Source organism: Canis lupus, chromosome 5 (assembly GCF_003254725.2).
Source record: "Canis lupus dingo isolate Sandy chromosome 5, ASM325472v2, whole genome shotgun sequence".
Taxonomy (NCBI): Eukaryota; Metazoa; Chordata; class Mammalia; order Carnivora; family Canidae; genus Canis; species Canis lupus.
Genome location: NC_064247.1, coordinates 70,922,007 through 70,938,127, shown reverse-complemented (window position 1 = coordinate 70,938,127; position 16,121 = coordinate 70,922,007). Strand labels below are relative to the sequence as shown.

At 43.8% G+C, this 16,121-nt stretch overlaps 1 protein-coding gene across 4 annotated transcripts; it reads left to right on the top strand.

Moving 5' to 3' along the window:
* Positions 1 to 198: 198 nt before the first annotated feature.
* ATMIN (ATM interactor) lies at positions 199 to 15,092 on the top strand. Of its 4 annotated transcripts, none has more exons than XM_025426945.3 (4): positions 199 to 585; positions 9,605 to 9,730; positions 10,499 to 10,698; positions 11,356 to 15,092. In XM_025426945.3, the coding sequence occupies exons 1-4, from the start codon at positions 214 to 216 to the stop codon at positions 13,166 to 13,168; spliced, it is 2,511 nt and encodes an 836-aa protein (XP_025282730.3). In that variant the 5' UTR covers positions 199 to 213; the 3' UTR covers positions 13,169 to 15,092. The 4 variants fall into 4 exon arrangements, with proteins under 4 accessions (XP_025282730.3, XP_025282732.1, XP_025282731.1 ...); XM_025426947.3 differs by lacking the exon at positions 199 to 585 and adding an exon at positions 1,018 to 1,188; XM_025426946.3 differs by lacking the exon at positions 199 to 585 and adding an exon at positions 1,359 to 1,486.
* Positions 15,093 to 16,121: the final 1,029 nt, after the last annotated feature.

The window sequence follows — 16,121 nt, the reverse complement described above, 5'->3', positions numbered from 1 at the left end:
GGAACCCCTGGGGCGTTTAGGGACCCCCACCCCCCTCCCGCGGCGGCCTCCCGCAGCGGCCTCCCGCAGACGCGCCCTCCGCGGCCGGCAGGGGGCGCCGCGGCCGTCCCGGCCCGCCGGATGCTAATGAGCCTGGAAGCCCCGCCCCCTGCCGGAAGTGGCTGCGGCGGGAGGCGGGGCCTGCTCCCTCGGCCCTTCTGCCGTGCGGGAGCGATGGCGGCCTCTGAGGCGGCGGCGGCGGGGTCCGCGGCTCTGGCCTCGGGCGCCCCGACCGTCCCGACGGCCGCGAGGGGAGCCGCCGCCGCCGCCGCCGCCGCCGCCGCCGCCGCCGCCGCCGCCGCCGCCGCCGCCTCGGGCCCGTGGGGGCCCCCCGGACGGCTAAGAGGCAGCCGGCCGCGGCCCGCGGCGGCGAGGCAGCAGCCCGCGGGTCCGGCGCCTCCGGCCCGGGAGCTGATCCAGCCGTCGGTGAGCGAGCTGTCCCGGGCCGTGCGGACCAACATCCTGTGCACGGTGCGCGGCTGCGGCAAGATCCTGCCCAACAGCCCGGCGCTCAACATGCACCTGGTCAAGAGCCACCGCCTGCAGGTGAGCCCGCGGCCGAACGGCGCCTCCTGGGGCCTGGCGCTCGGGGGCGGGGGCGCGGGCGCGGGCGTGCGGGGCGCCGCGGCCGTGATTGCGCGTGTGCGTGTGAGTGTGCGTGTGAGTGTGCGTGTGCGCGTGCAGCCCCGGGCCGCCGTCCAAGCGGCCGGGGTCGCGGCGGGGCAGCGTGGAGCTAGCGCGCAGGGACGCGCAGCCGGAAAACCCTGTGTCATGCGCCGCGCCGCGCCTCGCCTCGCCTCGCCGTCGGCTCCGGCCTCGCGCCCCAGCGGCCCGCCCTGAGACCTCGGTCGTTCCCGGCCGCGGCGGGGCCCGTCCCCCTCCTCCTGCTTGCGCGGCCGGACTGCGCGGGGCCGTACCCCGCTGGCTGCTCCTCGGCCCACGCACGGGACCGCGCTCAGGCCTCTGGGCTCAGCCTGAAGGAGCCGCAGATTGGCCTCGAAGCCCCGTCGGAAAGTTCTCCCGCAGCGTTGGTAGGGTCCGGTTTGCTCAGGAATGAGGCCTTAAGGGAGATTTCTCCCGCAGGCCTTTCCAGAGGGACCCGTGTGCCAGCAGGACGATAGTGCGGACGTCCCTTCCCCCCTCTGTAAGGTGGGGCAGGGGGTTTAACCCTTAGTGCGTGTGTGTGTGTGTGTGTGTGTGTGTGGGAAGCTCCCTGAGAATCCAGATGTCGGGGCCACCCTAGACCTGTTAGGTTACAACTTCCCAGTCATTACGATAGGAGGCTTCCTTCCACCGCCTGTCACTCACTTCTCTCTAGGCCAGCGGTGACATAATGCCAGAGCATGCCACGCAGAGCGGCCTGTGAACGCAGCTTTTGACGGTCTGAATTGATTCAGGAATGAGTTGGAATGACCCTGGCATGGTGCCTGCTCTGTCTGCCCTTCGGGTAAAGCCTCCTTGGAGATTCCCTTAGAATCAGGCTTTTTTTTTTTTTTTTTTTTAGATTTTATTTATTCATGACAGAGAGAGAGAGACAGGCAGAGGGAGAAGCAGGCTCCATGCAGGGAGCCTGACGTGGGACCCGATCCAGGGTCCCCAGGATCACGTCCTGGGATGAAGGCGGCGCTAAACCACTGAGCCTCCCGGGCTGCCCAAGAATCAGGCTTCGGATAAGAATTTAGCAGGAGGTGTGAGGTTATAGTCTCTAGTAGGGCTGACGTGTTCCCATGAGAGGCAGTCCCCATCTGGCACCAGCTGAGCAGATGCAACGTCGTTTCCCCATAAAGAAGAGGGAGCCCTGTTAGGAAATGTGCTGAGGACGGCCTTGCAGGTGGGCCAGCAGTTTCCCTCAGAATAGTTTCCCTTTCTTTCAGGACCCAAGTGCAGTAACTCTTCCGTGGTCTTTGGGAATGGGCTTCAGTCTTGGGTTTTCTGTTTCATATTGTTAACGAAATCCTTCCTTTTCTTTATATTTTAACCTAGGTAATTGAACTATGTATTTGTAGGAACTGTACATCCTTTGGTTCTCTCAATTCATATACAACCGCCAACACGCACCTTTAGTATCATGTCCTCAATGAGGAACAGCCAGGACACCTTACATCTCTGTGCACAAGAGAAGCTGCTGCCCTGACCAGGACTGTATTAGCCCAGAGATCACTCTAACAAGCACTTTGTGAGAGTTTTATTGTTCTTTTCTCTGGAATTGCTATCTGGAGCACGCTCTCTCTCTCACTCAAGACTCTGTGACACTCTTCAGGACTAGTTTGATAGCATATTAAGAATTTTATTTCTAATTGTGTTTTTAAAATATGTAAAGTTTAAGAATAATGAAGATAGCCATACATATACAAAATATACAAACACATGCAATATGCAATACATATACAAAATATAAAGTATAATAGGCTTAACACAGAGGAGTATGTTTGAGGCAAATACAAATTTTGATAGTCAAATCTTCACCTGGACGTTTCAAAGCAGCAGTATCCTCCCTTGCTTAGAACCTGTGGGAAGTCATTCTCCCACTTCTAAGCCGTTTTTCAGATGTCTCCTGTGTGAAGACAGCACAGTGAGTGCACTCAGGATCCCTTTCTCAACTAAAAATGTTGAAGGGAAAAGTGGACTCTCCTGATTTTCCTTCGCAGGTCATTAGGGAGACCTATCTCAGCAGGAATTAAATCATCCAGAACCATCATTGTTTTGTATTTTTCTTGACCAAGGGGCTCACTTTCCTGCCTTGTTCTGCCTTTTTGTTGTTGTTGTTGTTGTTGTTGTTGCTAAGATTTTATTTATTCATGAGAGACAGAGAGAGGCAGAGACACAGGCAGAGGGAGAAGCAGGCTCCATGCAGGGAGCCTGACTTGGGACTCCATCCCGGGACTCCATCCCAGGACTCCAGGATCACGCCCTGGGCCGAAGGGAGGCGCCAAACCGCTGAGCCACCCAGGGATGCCCCCCTTGTTCTGCCTTTTTAATTTAACCATAGCACCTAGAAACCCCTGAGCCTCTGCTGTATTAGAGGAAAGGAGTTCATTTTCTTTAATGAAGGTGACTTCTGTGACAAAATAGACATACCTATACAGTGATGCCCCAGTGTGGTGAACCTCTGCTTTCGGTCTGCATCCTGATTAGAAGGCTCTTGAGTTCAAACATTACCCTTGACACTTGTTTTCAAAGTATTAGAAGGAGGTGGCCTCGGGACAAGAGCCAACTGGGAGCTCTGGGTAGTTTTGAAAGGTGTTTGGAGAGACTCCGGTACCAGTCAAGTGTGTGCCTACTTTCTGTTCTGAAGGTGGTCTGAGTATATCTGCTTGGCAGATTTGCATAATATTCAGTGGGAGTTTTTCCTTCTGATTCTCTTGATTACAACTACTTGCAAAATTATAGTTTCTTTCCTAGTTTTCATTTTTTCTAGGTTATGATAATCTTTTATTTCCTTCCCCATTAGTTGCTGTATGGTCCTTATTTTATTCTAGACTTTCTTCACAAGGTACTACCCTGCCCCCAAATAAATATTCCCTTCTTAATGTAAATAACCTTTCTGAAGGATGATGGGAAAGAATGGGGATTGAATTGTAAGGTGTAAGGACATACTGCCTTTTGGTTTTATGTGGGTTCTTATGAGATATGTCTATATTCCATCTCCTATAAGGAAATTGGAAATAACCCTGTCTAGCCTTGCCTACAGGGGGAATCCCTGGGGAAATGAAAGCTGGGGATTAAGGGAAAGGAAGAGTAGGAGTAAATGGACATTTTTCAGTTGTTAGAGATTCTTTTATTCCTCATGCTTAAAAGCAGTGAAGGGAACAGGAGGGCCCTTAAAGAACCTCTTACCCAGCAGCATTTATATTTTTAAAACATGGCTTAAAGGATTTTTTGTATTATGTTCAGTCCAGGGTTTGCTTTGAATGATTTGCCAGGAAGTTTTTTGTTTGTTTTGTTTTGTTAAAGAAAAAAAAAAAAAAGGAAAAGAAAGGCTCCAAGTCACTCTATAGGCCATATTGTATAAAGACATGTGAATTTATTTATTTTTTTTTTTAATTTTTATTTATTTATGATAGTCACACAGAGAGAGAGAGAGAGAGAGAGGCAGAGACATACGCAGAGGGAGAAGCAGGCTCCATGCACCGGGAGCCCGACGTGGGATTCGATCCCGGGTCTCCAGGATCGCGCCCTGGGCCAAAGGCAGGCGCCAAACCGCTGCGCCACCCAGGGATCCCAAGACATGTGAATTTAAATTTTACAATGAGAAGACAACAGAGCAAACTGATTTTTTTGGTTGCTTTCTATGAAGGCAGTCAAGTGTAGAGTGTGGTGCCTTTTTTTCCCCATTTTTTGCCACTATTCCTCCAAGCCTTTCCTTTTACCTTTTCTCCTTAGTGTGTCCGTACTCCTGCTTTTCTTTACTTCTATTTACTTTTTTCCATCTTGTTTTTTGATTGTTTTCTCTCCTAGATTTTTTTCCAAATTCTTTTACTTAAAATGTTTCATAAACATTTTTGAAATGTTTTTTGCTTTGAAACATTTTGTAAGTAACAGGTACCCCAAAAAGGAATGCAAAACATGAAGTATCTTTTATGTTCTCTTTTTATTTCTTTTTATTTTTTATTTTTTTTATTGATGATAGTCACACACAGAGAGAGAGGCAGAGACACGGGCAGAGGGAAGAAGCAGGCTCCATGCACCGGGAGCCCGACATGGGATTCGACATGGGATTCGATCCCGGGCCTCCAGGATCGCGCCCTGGGCCAAAGGCAGGTGCTAAACCGCTGCGCCACCCAGGGATCCCTTTATGTTCTCTTTTTAGTTTCGCACATAAAAGATAAAGCACAAAAAGTCTGGTGAATTTTGTTCTTGAGCATATTGAACAAAAGATGACTTTCTCACATGTGGTATTGTGCCATCCCCATTTCTTATCTCCCCATTCTCATCTTCACCCATCCTATCCTTTGAGTGTATTGTCTCAGGACAAGAATGGGATGGAGGGAGGCCCCGGAACTGGGGTGGAGGGATGGTGATGGGGAGGCTGAGGAATCAATTGGCCCTTAGAAAAGCAAAGTGTGAACTGCCTCAGGTTGTTGCCATGCCTGATAAACATGTTGCCATGCCATGTGATAAAGGCAACAACAGGACAATGGGACTGTTGATGTCCAGCATGGCAGTCTTTAGTGTTTAATCTTGGTGCATGATACGGTTTTGGCTTAGATGGCCACTCAAACATGTTCACTATAATGCTCCCGGTTTTTACTGAACATTTACTCCATCCAGACATTCCCAAATGCAACAGAAGGTATAAATACATTCCTCCTCTTGAAAAGGTTTGGGGGATTTTAAGTAGTTCCATTAGGTAAAACAGGTAAATAACAGAAGAGAAAGGCAATTCAAAGCTATATAGTAAGGGACTTGAATGTCTCAAGCTAGAGAAATTTGGACTCGGGTAGATTTGGGGTGCCACCAAAAATGTTTGAATGAGGTAATGACATGATCAGAGCTATACTTTAGAAAAATGAATCTGGCAAAGTATGAATGAAAAAGATTGAAATTCTAGAGATGTTAAGGGGTTAATGATGAAAGCCCAGAGAGTCAGGATGACTTGAACTAGTGATGTAACCGTGAGAAAGGAAGGGTGAGGGAAGTGGTAGCAGCCACGTTAAGAGAAGTGCTTAATTGTCAAAACTCTGAAGCAAGCATGATGTTCAAAGTAGGTGAATGGATAGATGAACTGCGGTACCTCCAGAAAACGGCATATTACTCAGCACTAAAAAGAAATGAGCTATCAAGCCAGGGAAAGACATGGAAGAAATTTAGGTGTGGTGTATATACTCAATGAAAGAAGCCAATCCGAAAAGGGTACATACTGTATCATTCCAACTATATGACGTTCCAGAAAAGGCAAGAAAGATTAGTGGTTGCCAGGGTGGGTTTAACGGGAAGAATGATATGAATAGGTGTAGCAGAGAGGATTTTCAGGGCAGTGAAAATAGTGTGTGGTAGTGTAACAGTGGATACATATCATTACACATTTGTCAAAAGCAAAGAATGTACAAGAGCAAGAATAAACCGAACTGTGGACTTTAGGTGATAATGATGTGCCAGTGTAGGTTCATTGATTGTAACAAATGTACCATCTGGTAGGGGATAATTGCTAACAGTGGAACAGGCTGTACCTGTTTGCGGAGGGAGAGATACATAAGAACTCTCTGTGCTTTCTACTCAATTTCCTATCAACCTAAAACATCTCTAAAAAAATAAAGTTTGTTAATTTTTTAAAAGTGAAGTGAACAGGTATATGAGAATATGATTGGGAGTTTGAAAAGGGATCATAAGAGGCATGCCAAGCAGAGCTGTATATTAGAAGGGAGTGTGAATTTTGTAGTGACCCTGTAGGCAGTTTTGTGGAACATCCAAACAACCTGGAACAGAAAGGGGCCATGTCATTGGCACATCAATAAGAGGAATTTTCTAATTGTCAGGTAAATGAAAGATTTCTGAGTCTCCCTTGATATTCTTCCCACATTTTGCTCTCTCTTGCTGATAACACTAAATGGAAAAATAGAAGTTAACTGAAAGTATTTCATTAAAAACAAACAAACACTAGATGACTTGGTGAATAGGATGAGTTTGGTGATGAGACCATGGCAGTTATTAAAGCTAGCAGCTGCAAGTGTATCAACAGAAGAGCCTTTCAGTCAGAATTTCATAAGGACAGTATTTAATGTAAAGCACTGGTTTAGATTAGATCATTGGCATTAAGTTGTTGGCAAAAAGCAAAAGAAGACACAAAACTCTCCACAGCAAATAACTCAGCAATAATAACTGAGTGATTGATTATGTGATAAACACTATTCTAAACCCTATACATTTTGACTAAATCCCTACAACAGCCCTGAAGTAGATCCTGTTTTGCCTACTTTTCAGATAAGGAAACCAAGACAGTTCATCTTCTTAAGGTCACAGGAAAGTGACAAGGTAGAAAATTCAAACTATGGCAGTCCACGTTCCAGAATCCAGGGGTTTAACCACTATCCCTGAGGTTCCAAAGCTAGGCTGCACTTTGGGATCTTCTGAGGAGATTTAAAAACCAAATATGGATCCCTAATCCCTAACCCAAACTAATGATATCAGAATATCTGGAGTTGCAACCAGGCAGAGATATTTTTTTAAGCGTCTGGTAATTTTTCACAGACCCTCGGGTTGAAAACCACTACCCTACCCTGCCTTTCAAAAAATGCTCTGCATTTAGCAGGCAATTGCTCTCTTTAAGCATTAAGACAATACCAAGAGGTGTACAAAAGAGCAAAAGTGTTTCTGCCCTTAAATTTAGTTGGAGAGACAGGAATCTAGAAAAAATGGTAATATGTAAAATAGCTTAAGTTTTACTATCTTTGAATTCAAACAGGAAATAGAGCTCTAGATATGGATGGTGGTAAGCAGAACAAGGAGTGTTGTTTACTGAGAATGTGTTCTGGGTTCAGTTTAATGATAATCCAGTACAAAATAATCCTGAGAGTTAACTATTGTATCTGTCTCAGAAATGAGTGAACTGGCTCAGAGAGGTTACTAGTTGGTGGTAGAAGTGGTTTATAGGTCTTGCAATGCCAAGTGCCTTTTCCACCATTGTATTCTGCCTGAAGAGAGCCAGAAGGTTGTAGGACAAATTGGGCCTTGATAGAAGGTGCAATTGTAATTAGGAAGAATGTGAGACTGAGCAGGGTGGTGTATGAAAAGGGAACAGAAAAAAAGATAGGGTTATAATGGGAGATTGGAGGTGTAACACACCATTAGGTGACCCTTACAAATAAGTTTTTGGTATTTAAGAGACCATTTGAATACCCCAAATGGTTATGAATATCTAGGCAGTATAATGCAGTAGGATTATAAAAGGGTGGACCAGTGTGGAAAACATGGAGGACTAATGGAATGTGATATGGAAAGATAAATTACATTGTTTAAAAGTAAAACAAGAATACCTTCTTTTCCCCTCTGAGTGGACACAGACTCAGCAAGATCAACATGTTCCTCTTGAGATCATTGGGAAGGCAAAGGGAAGGAACCTTGGCCACATGGTTCTTCATTTCTCACTTCTCCAGAAACATTTATGGTAGAAAAGGAAGTGGACGTGTTCGAAAAGTAATGACTCTTTTCTCATCAGAACACTAGATGACCAGAATAGCTGCTACGTGCTGCAGTAGCAACTGAGGCCTGAGTGAATGGGGACTTCTTCTGCTACCTCCACTTTGACCTCAGTCTGTACTTCCTTCGATTATGTTCTTTCCAGCTTATCTCTTCACTCAGCCAAAAGACCCAGGAGGCAAAGCATCCCATGATGGAGACTCAAAACTAGTCCCTCAAGCAACAGGGACTGCCTTTACACCAGCAAGACCCAGGTGGTTGAACTCAAGACAGTGATTGACCTGACCTTCACTGCCCACTTGCACCGTACCCTTACATAAACCTGGAAGTATTTTAAGCACTTTGCAGACCATTTTTGAGACATTAGTCCACTGTCTTCTTGGTGATGTTCTCTGAAATAAATCCCATTCTTGTTTCACTACCACTTATCTCACTGCCTTTGGATTTTGTCAGTGGTGAGTGGCCAAACTTCGTATGTTTTGGGACCCCCAGAGTCAGGTGCTCCTGTACCCTTGAGCCCTGCTTACATGAATATATGTCCTGATGTTTCCAGTGACCTATAGAGAGGTCCACCCCCACCCACCCCCCTCACCACCACCACTACCTTCCTTTAGGGCAGATGGAAATTACACTGGAGGTCATAGGCCTCTCACCCCTGCAGTATGTGGGCTCTTCAGGGGCACCAAGACAGAGCACTTCAGGCTTAAATTAAGTCACCACTTATTTTAAACTCCCAACCAAAAAGTCAATCACATGCTTAATAACAAAGGATGATTAGGATTATATGAGTTAATATATATAAATGCCTGACACAGAAATAAAAGCAATATAAGTACTGGTTACTGTAATGATTATTAAAATGTCAAACATAGCATGGTGCCTATATTCAAGCTACTATATCAAAAGTTGTGTTGACCAGCTTCAGCTACTTTAGTGGTACAACGATCAGAGAAAGTAATAATGCTAGGAGGAAGGCCTAGACCATAGTCAAAGGTTTTTTCAGGAGCTCCCGAAAATTGAGAGTAGGATAAAAGGGAAGGGAACAACTGGAGTACCAAAATCTTGAGCCTGAGAAACTGTGAATATATCACTTACAGAGAAAGCTGGCTTTAAGGACAGAGATTTTAAGTTTGGAAGGAGGAGTTTCAAAGGAATGGATAGAAGATTTTTAAACAGCATGAGTGTTTTTGTTTTGAAAAATTTTTACAGATTTATTGAGCTACAGTTTATCCACCATAAAATTTACCCATTTTAAGTCAATAATTATTTAGATTTACATAGTTGTGCATCAGCACTACAATCTAATTTTAGAACATCTTTATCTCCCTTAAAAAGATCTCTTGTACCCATCTTTAGTCATTCCTTGTTTCTGCTCCCAACCAGTTTTTTTGTTTTGTTTTGTTTTAATAATTCTTTTTTTCTTTTGCAGGATGGCATAGTAAATCCAACAATAAGAAAAGACTTGAAAACCGTACCGAAATTCTACTGTTGTCCAATTGAAGGATGCCCTAGAGGCCCTGACAGACCATTTTCTCAATTTTCTCTCGTAAAACAGGTATTTTACTTGTCTTAAGTATACTTCTCTGAGGATGAAATACAGGTGATATAAACCTAACATGCATTTTAATCACTTACCAAACATAACTGGAAGACTCTCAAAGCTGCTTGTGAGAATAGCCTCCCAAGAGTCTCCCTGTTGGGGAAAATATGGGTAAGATATAAAACGAGTGAAGGAGACGTGGCTTGTTTGGGGGAGAAGACATACAGAAGTGAATTTGGAGAGAAAGACAAGAAGACTGGTTCAACAAGTGAGGATTGTGTCCTCCAGATCCTTTGTGAATCTGTGTGCCTCCAAGGCCAGAGGAGCAAAGGCACAAAGGAAAAGTTCCTTCTCCTAAGGAAGTACGAAGCTGCAGAAGTCAGGAAAAGTTTCCGAAGCAGCTGCCTTAGGAGAAGGGAGGGGTCTAGCGAGTGAGGAAAGCGGTGACATAGGGCCACAGAGCCTGACAGCTATAATACTTGTCCAAGGCTTTGCTTGAGGGGTCCTGAGAAAACCATGGCAGATGTTCTCCTGCCTGCAGCACTAATTTATAAAACCTAAACGGTGAGTGCTATGAATTATTTCCAAAACAGCATCCTTGCTTTTCACAAAGCAGGAGTGGCAGGGAGAAGGGGCATGTGATACACTGCAGTTTGCCTGCTTTTCCATCCTTTTGATTTAGACTGTTTTAGTTTGTCATGTAAACTCCTTGTTAACATGGGTACGTGAAATGTTTTGAGCAAATGCAGTTTTCCACTTTGGTCCCTTCTGTGTTCTTCCTAGCACTTTATGAAAATGCATGCTGAAAAGAAGCATAAATGCAGTAAGTGCAGCAATTCCTACGGCACGGAGTGGGACTTGAAAAGGCATGCAGAGGATTGTGGCAAGACCTTCCAGTGCACGTGTGGCTGTCCCTATGCCAGTAGAACTGCTTTACAGTCCCACATCTACCGCACTGGCCATGAGATCCCAGCAGAGCACAGGTAAAGGGGAAGACATGGTGGTACAGAAGTCAGTGGCTATGGGAAGAGTTTCAGATGAAACTTCTGGAGAGCCATTAGTGCAAGGAGAAAGAAAGGAGGGATAATGGAAAATAGATGTGACATGGAAGAGGGGAACTTTCAGAAAAGTGAGCAGTACTAGCAGAGGACCCAGATCTACCTAACCCAGTTGTTCTTCCTTATTTCTTCCCAATTGAAAATCCCAACTTCCAGCATTTCCTATCAGAGGGATGTTATGTTCTTGAAGAGTTAAGTTTTATCATGAAACTCTACTTCATTTTAAAGGTCAGATTTATATTTGGAGTAATAGCTTCCTACTTAAAGAAACAGTAAAAGTTGCATTATGTAATCTGGTAGCTTCCTCGTGCATGCAGAGTTAAGCTGAGTTCTGGAATACTCAGAGGTCTGCCCCCAAAAAAGATGTGCTTCCTCCTTCCCTACTTGCATGTTCCTGAACTTCTGCCCACCATATAGTAGGCCCAGAAGAGCACAAAAGGATGGATCTCTCTTCACCAGGTAGTCTGACCTCTGCTGTAGGTGTGGGGAGCAGCATGCATAAGTAATTGAAGATGCAACATCAGGGTTGAAGAACGCTGCAGCCTAAACTTGCTTTTCTTTTTACTCTGTCCTTGTTTTCAGGGATCCACCTAGTAAAAAAAGGAAAATGGAGAGCTGCCTGCACAGCCAAAAGTTGTCCAGTAAGACCACTGAGTCCCTGAGTACCCAACCAGCTACAAAACCAGACACTCAGGAACTGGAAACTTCAGAAATAAAGCTGGTCGCGTCTTTTGAAGACTCTTGCAGCTCTAATGCCGGAAAGCAGACTCTTACACCACCTCCAAGATACCCTCAGAAGTTGCTTTTACCCAAGCCCAAGGTGGCTCTGGTGAAACTTCCTGTTATGCAGTTTTCTCCCGTGCCTGTCTTCGTGCCTACAGCCGACTCCTCAGCTCAGCCTGTGGTGTTGGGTGTTGATCATCAAGGTTCTGCCCCAGGCGCTGTGCACATACTGCCCTTGTCAGTAGGAACCCTCATCCTTGGCCTAGATTCAGAGGCTGCCTGTCTTAAAGAGAGTCTCCCTCTTTCAAAAATTGTAAGTCCTGTGGCCATGGAGCCAATTAGTACAGGTGTTCAAGTGAACTTGGGTAAGAGCCTGTCTGATCCTTCACAAGAACTAGGGAACACCTGTCAGAAGAACAGCATATCTTCCATCAACGTACAGACGGACCTGTCTTACGCCACACCGCACTTCATACCTTCCACACAGTGGGCTGGCCCTGATTCCTCTGTATCTTCTTGTTCTCAAACAGATTTGACATTTGGTTCTCAAGTCTCCCTTCCCATTAGCGTTCATACGCAAACGTTTTTGCCCAGTTCTAAGGTGACCTCATCCATAGCTGCTCAGACTGATGCATTTATAGATGCCTGTTACCAGTCAGGTGGGATCTCCAGAGAAACCCAGACCAGTGGAATGCATAATCTGACAGATGACAGAGTACAGATGGACCAAGCTGTAATGGGTGGAGACATTTTTGAGAGCGTCCATCCATCCTATGGTGTTTCTACAGACAGTATTATAAGCAGCAGCTTAGTAGCAGAGACTGTCACTCATGATTTGTTACCTCAGAACCACCCTAAGACTTTAAATCAAGATCTTGAGAAATCTGCACCAATTATAAACTTCAGTGCACAGCACAGTATGCTTCCTTCACAGAACATGACAGATAATCAGACCCAAACTATAGATTTATTAAGTGATTTGGAAAACATCTTGTCAAGTAATCTGCCCAGTCAGACACTGGACAATCGTAGTCTTTTGTCTGACACGAGTACTGGACCTGACCCCCAGCTTCCATCTGGCCCGACCCAGAATCCCGCAATCGATTTTGATATTGAAGAGTTCTTGTCGGCCTCAAATATCCAGACTCAAACCGAAGAGAGTGAGCTTAACACCATGACCACTGAGCCTGTCTTGGAATCGCTGGACATAGAAACCCAAACAGACTTCTTCCTTGCAGACACCTCTGCTCAGTCCTATAGTTGTAGGGGAAATTCTAACTTTTTAGGCCTTGAAATGTTTGACACACAGACACAGACAGACTTAAACTTCTTTTTAGACAGTAGCCCCCATCTGCCTCTGGGAAGTATTCTGAAACACTCCAGCTTTTCCATGAGTACTGATTCATCTGACACAGAGACCCAAACTGAAGGAATCTCCGCTGCTAAAAATATACCTACTATAGAGAGCAAAGTTCAGTTGAACAGTACAGAAACACAAACCATGAATTCCGGCTTCGAAACCCTGGGGAGCTTGTTCTTCACCAGCAACGAAACTCAAACAGCAATGGACGACTTTCTTCTGGCCGATTTGGCCTGGAACACAATGGAATCTCAGTTTAGCTCTGTAGAAACCCAGACATGTGCGGAACTACACACAGTCTCCAACTTCTGAAAATGATGTCCGTGCGTGCAACAGCTGTTACAATTTCCTTCTAGGTTTGGGAAAATGGGAGAGTGGGACAACAGTGTTAACACTATTGAATGTAGTTACTGATGCATTTACTTCTATTCTTGGAGGGTCTTTTGCCTTTTGTACTTGTAAACATGAAATTTGTGTATAAATGTGAGTGTATTATAAAGTGTAAGATGTTGATCTAAAAATATTGTTTCTTTGTTGCCTACGTTTGCCCTTTCACAGTTAGTCTTCCCATCTTAAGAACACAAGTGTATTTCACACCTTTAAAACCCATCTAGCAATTAACTGAAGCCAAGCCAAGCTTACCAGGTACTAGGGTAGATTTTTCAGATCATCAAAACATTTCAGTGGAAATGTGACTTGCTTAACTTAAATTGCACCTAAAATATTTGAAAGTGCTTGTTAGAAATCCCTGTTTCCTGATAGTAAATCTAAAGAAATTGGATGCCACACATCAGATTTAAGCACCAATGCTTAGATGGCATGGGACTCATGCTGCATGCAGCTTCATCTGCTTTGACATCTCACTTTTTTCTGACTTGAAGACAAAGGAAAATGACAGCTGTCTTTAGCTTTTGAGACCGTCTTCGTGTAGTCCATGCCATTCTTCCTCTGTATGAACTATTGCTGATACCAACGTAAGTGTACGTACTTTCCTCATAGGATGTGTTGCTGTAAAATTACTGCTTCATGAAGTAGCAGCAAGCACTTAGTGTAAATAGTGATCCTTCTAGTCTACGTAACTGTTCATTATCCCAGCTGTGGAAACACTGGGTGTGGAATTGTGCCCGTTAGCTCATAATGCATTGTGTCTGGGGAACATCCCTACTGCTCTCCCCTGTAGGCAAGGGTGGTGCTCCACAGCTGCTTCTCAGAGTGTTCCCGTAGGCTGGATCTGAGTTTTGTCTAAGTGTTTATTTAAAAAAAAAAAAAAAGGGAAAGAGAAAAGGACATTCCCCCTAAATTTCAGTACTTTGTGTAAACTTAATAGGGCGAGAGTGCAATCAACAGTTACTCTAAAGTGAATCTTTTAATCCACCTCATATTATTTGAATAAGGAGAAACTTTGGCCTAGCAAGGATGTTATTTGTGCCTTGAGGATAGCAAGTATAGAACAAATTCCACCTAAAATATGGCATTCTGCATTTTGTTGCTTTATTTGTTTAGACAGCATTATCACAGTCTTCAAAGAATAGGAGGTGAAGACCAGTTACTTCAGTAATCAAGAACATCCATGTTTTTTAGATGGGAGCAAGTCAAATATGCTTTGGAGGTTTTCTGTATTTAGGATTGTTGTCCAACTTTCAGTCAAGGAAAAATTGATGTAGTCTGTACGTTTTCTAAGTTTATTTTTAAAAATTCCTTCTGTGGCACATGCTTATGCTGCTGAAGGCTAAGTCCTCAAAATAAAACCTAAGGAGTGAACTAATAAATCAGTAATATTACTAATTCCTATCCCATAGAAGAATAGTTGGTAGTGAATAACAAATCCTGGACAGATGAACCCAACCTGGTAGATAAGAGTTTGCTTTGGTCACAGTGGCCTATGATTATGGGTTTCAAAACAAACATAAAGCCTTAACTTAGAATTTCATTATGTTTTAGAATCGTCACTGCCTTAATGTTCAAACATTTAAGTTCTCCTAATAAAGGAGAAATGCATGTTTGTTTATGGCTTTTTGTAAATACAAACGCAGTGATCTTTGGCTTTAAAAAAAAATTTGTTTCTGTGAAAATGTTAATCCAGCCAATAGAGTTATTTACAGAATAGTTGAGCATGTCATAGTTCTTCATGTACAAGTAAGAACTGTTTTTCCTCCCAAAACCTTAGTTCCCTGAATTGTCCTAAGATTATTCGTAAAAACTGAAGTTCAGTGATTAAAAAGAAGTTGGAATTCTACCTTTTTTTGTGAATTCTTTGACGTAAAGTGACCTATTTTGTTGCCTTGACTTTTCACAAACCCATCATCTTCTGATAAAGGAGAGGTTGTGCCTAGTTATTTTCATTACCGTTTTACCTTTGTTCATGAAAATATACTAATTTCCTACTAGAAGAAAATGAAAAGACACTCCATTACTAAACTTTGTATTTTGATGTGAAGTTTTTATTTGGTAGAACTGATTTTATTTGATACACCTTAGTTTTAAGTTTTTGGAGAATTTCAAAGGAACTTACTCCCAATTCATGCATTTGCCAAAGGTGACCATTTTATAATGGGGTCCCCTTTATCTTTGTAAATAAGGTAATTCTAGCTTATGAACAAAAATAAGGTTAGAATACGAGTAGTTCTTTGCTCAGTCACTAATTTGCAAAAAGCCCAATCGGTGTGTTTCTGATTTCTTGATACAAAAGAGAAATAAAAATAGAAAATTTTTGTAGACTAACCTGAAAGATGCTGAGTAAGGTTTGAGGCTATTTTGACCAGAAGAAAATATATTCGTATCAGTCCAGTTTTGAAGTTTTATTAGTAGTGGCAAATTGACAGGGTGATACTTTCCTGTAATCCTTGATGGCCTCAGTTTTGGAAGGTTTATCTTAACTCAAGTCCAAACCTCACCAAACCTGCCATCTAATATTGACTCCAAGGACCATTTAAATACTCTGCTCTATTTCAAGCAGTGCTTCTCACTCCGGTCCTCAGGAGGCTCTTAGGAGAAATGTGTACCTTTGGGCATTTAGGGACAAAGACTTGAAGTCTCAAGTATTTATGTGGTTTTATTTTCCTTGCATTTCACAATAGATGTACGTGTTCCCATCAATAGTACATTAAAGTGTCGCTGATCAGATTCGGCACTTGGAAAGAGCATGTCGGTTTTCTGGCTTCATACTCCCAACATCCAAAAACTGTGTTAAATGACAGATTTTCATCTAGTTTCTTCAACAAGATGTTAGCTAGTTCTTATGGCCAAGAAGTTAGTCAAGTAACGC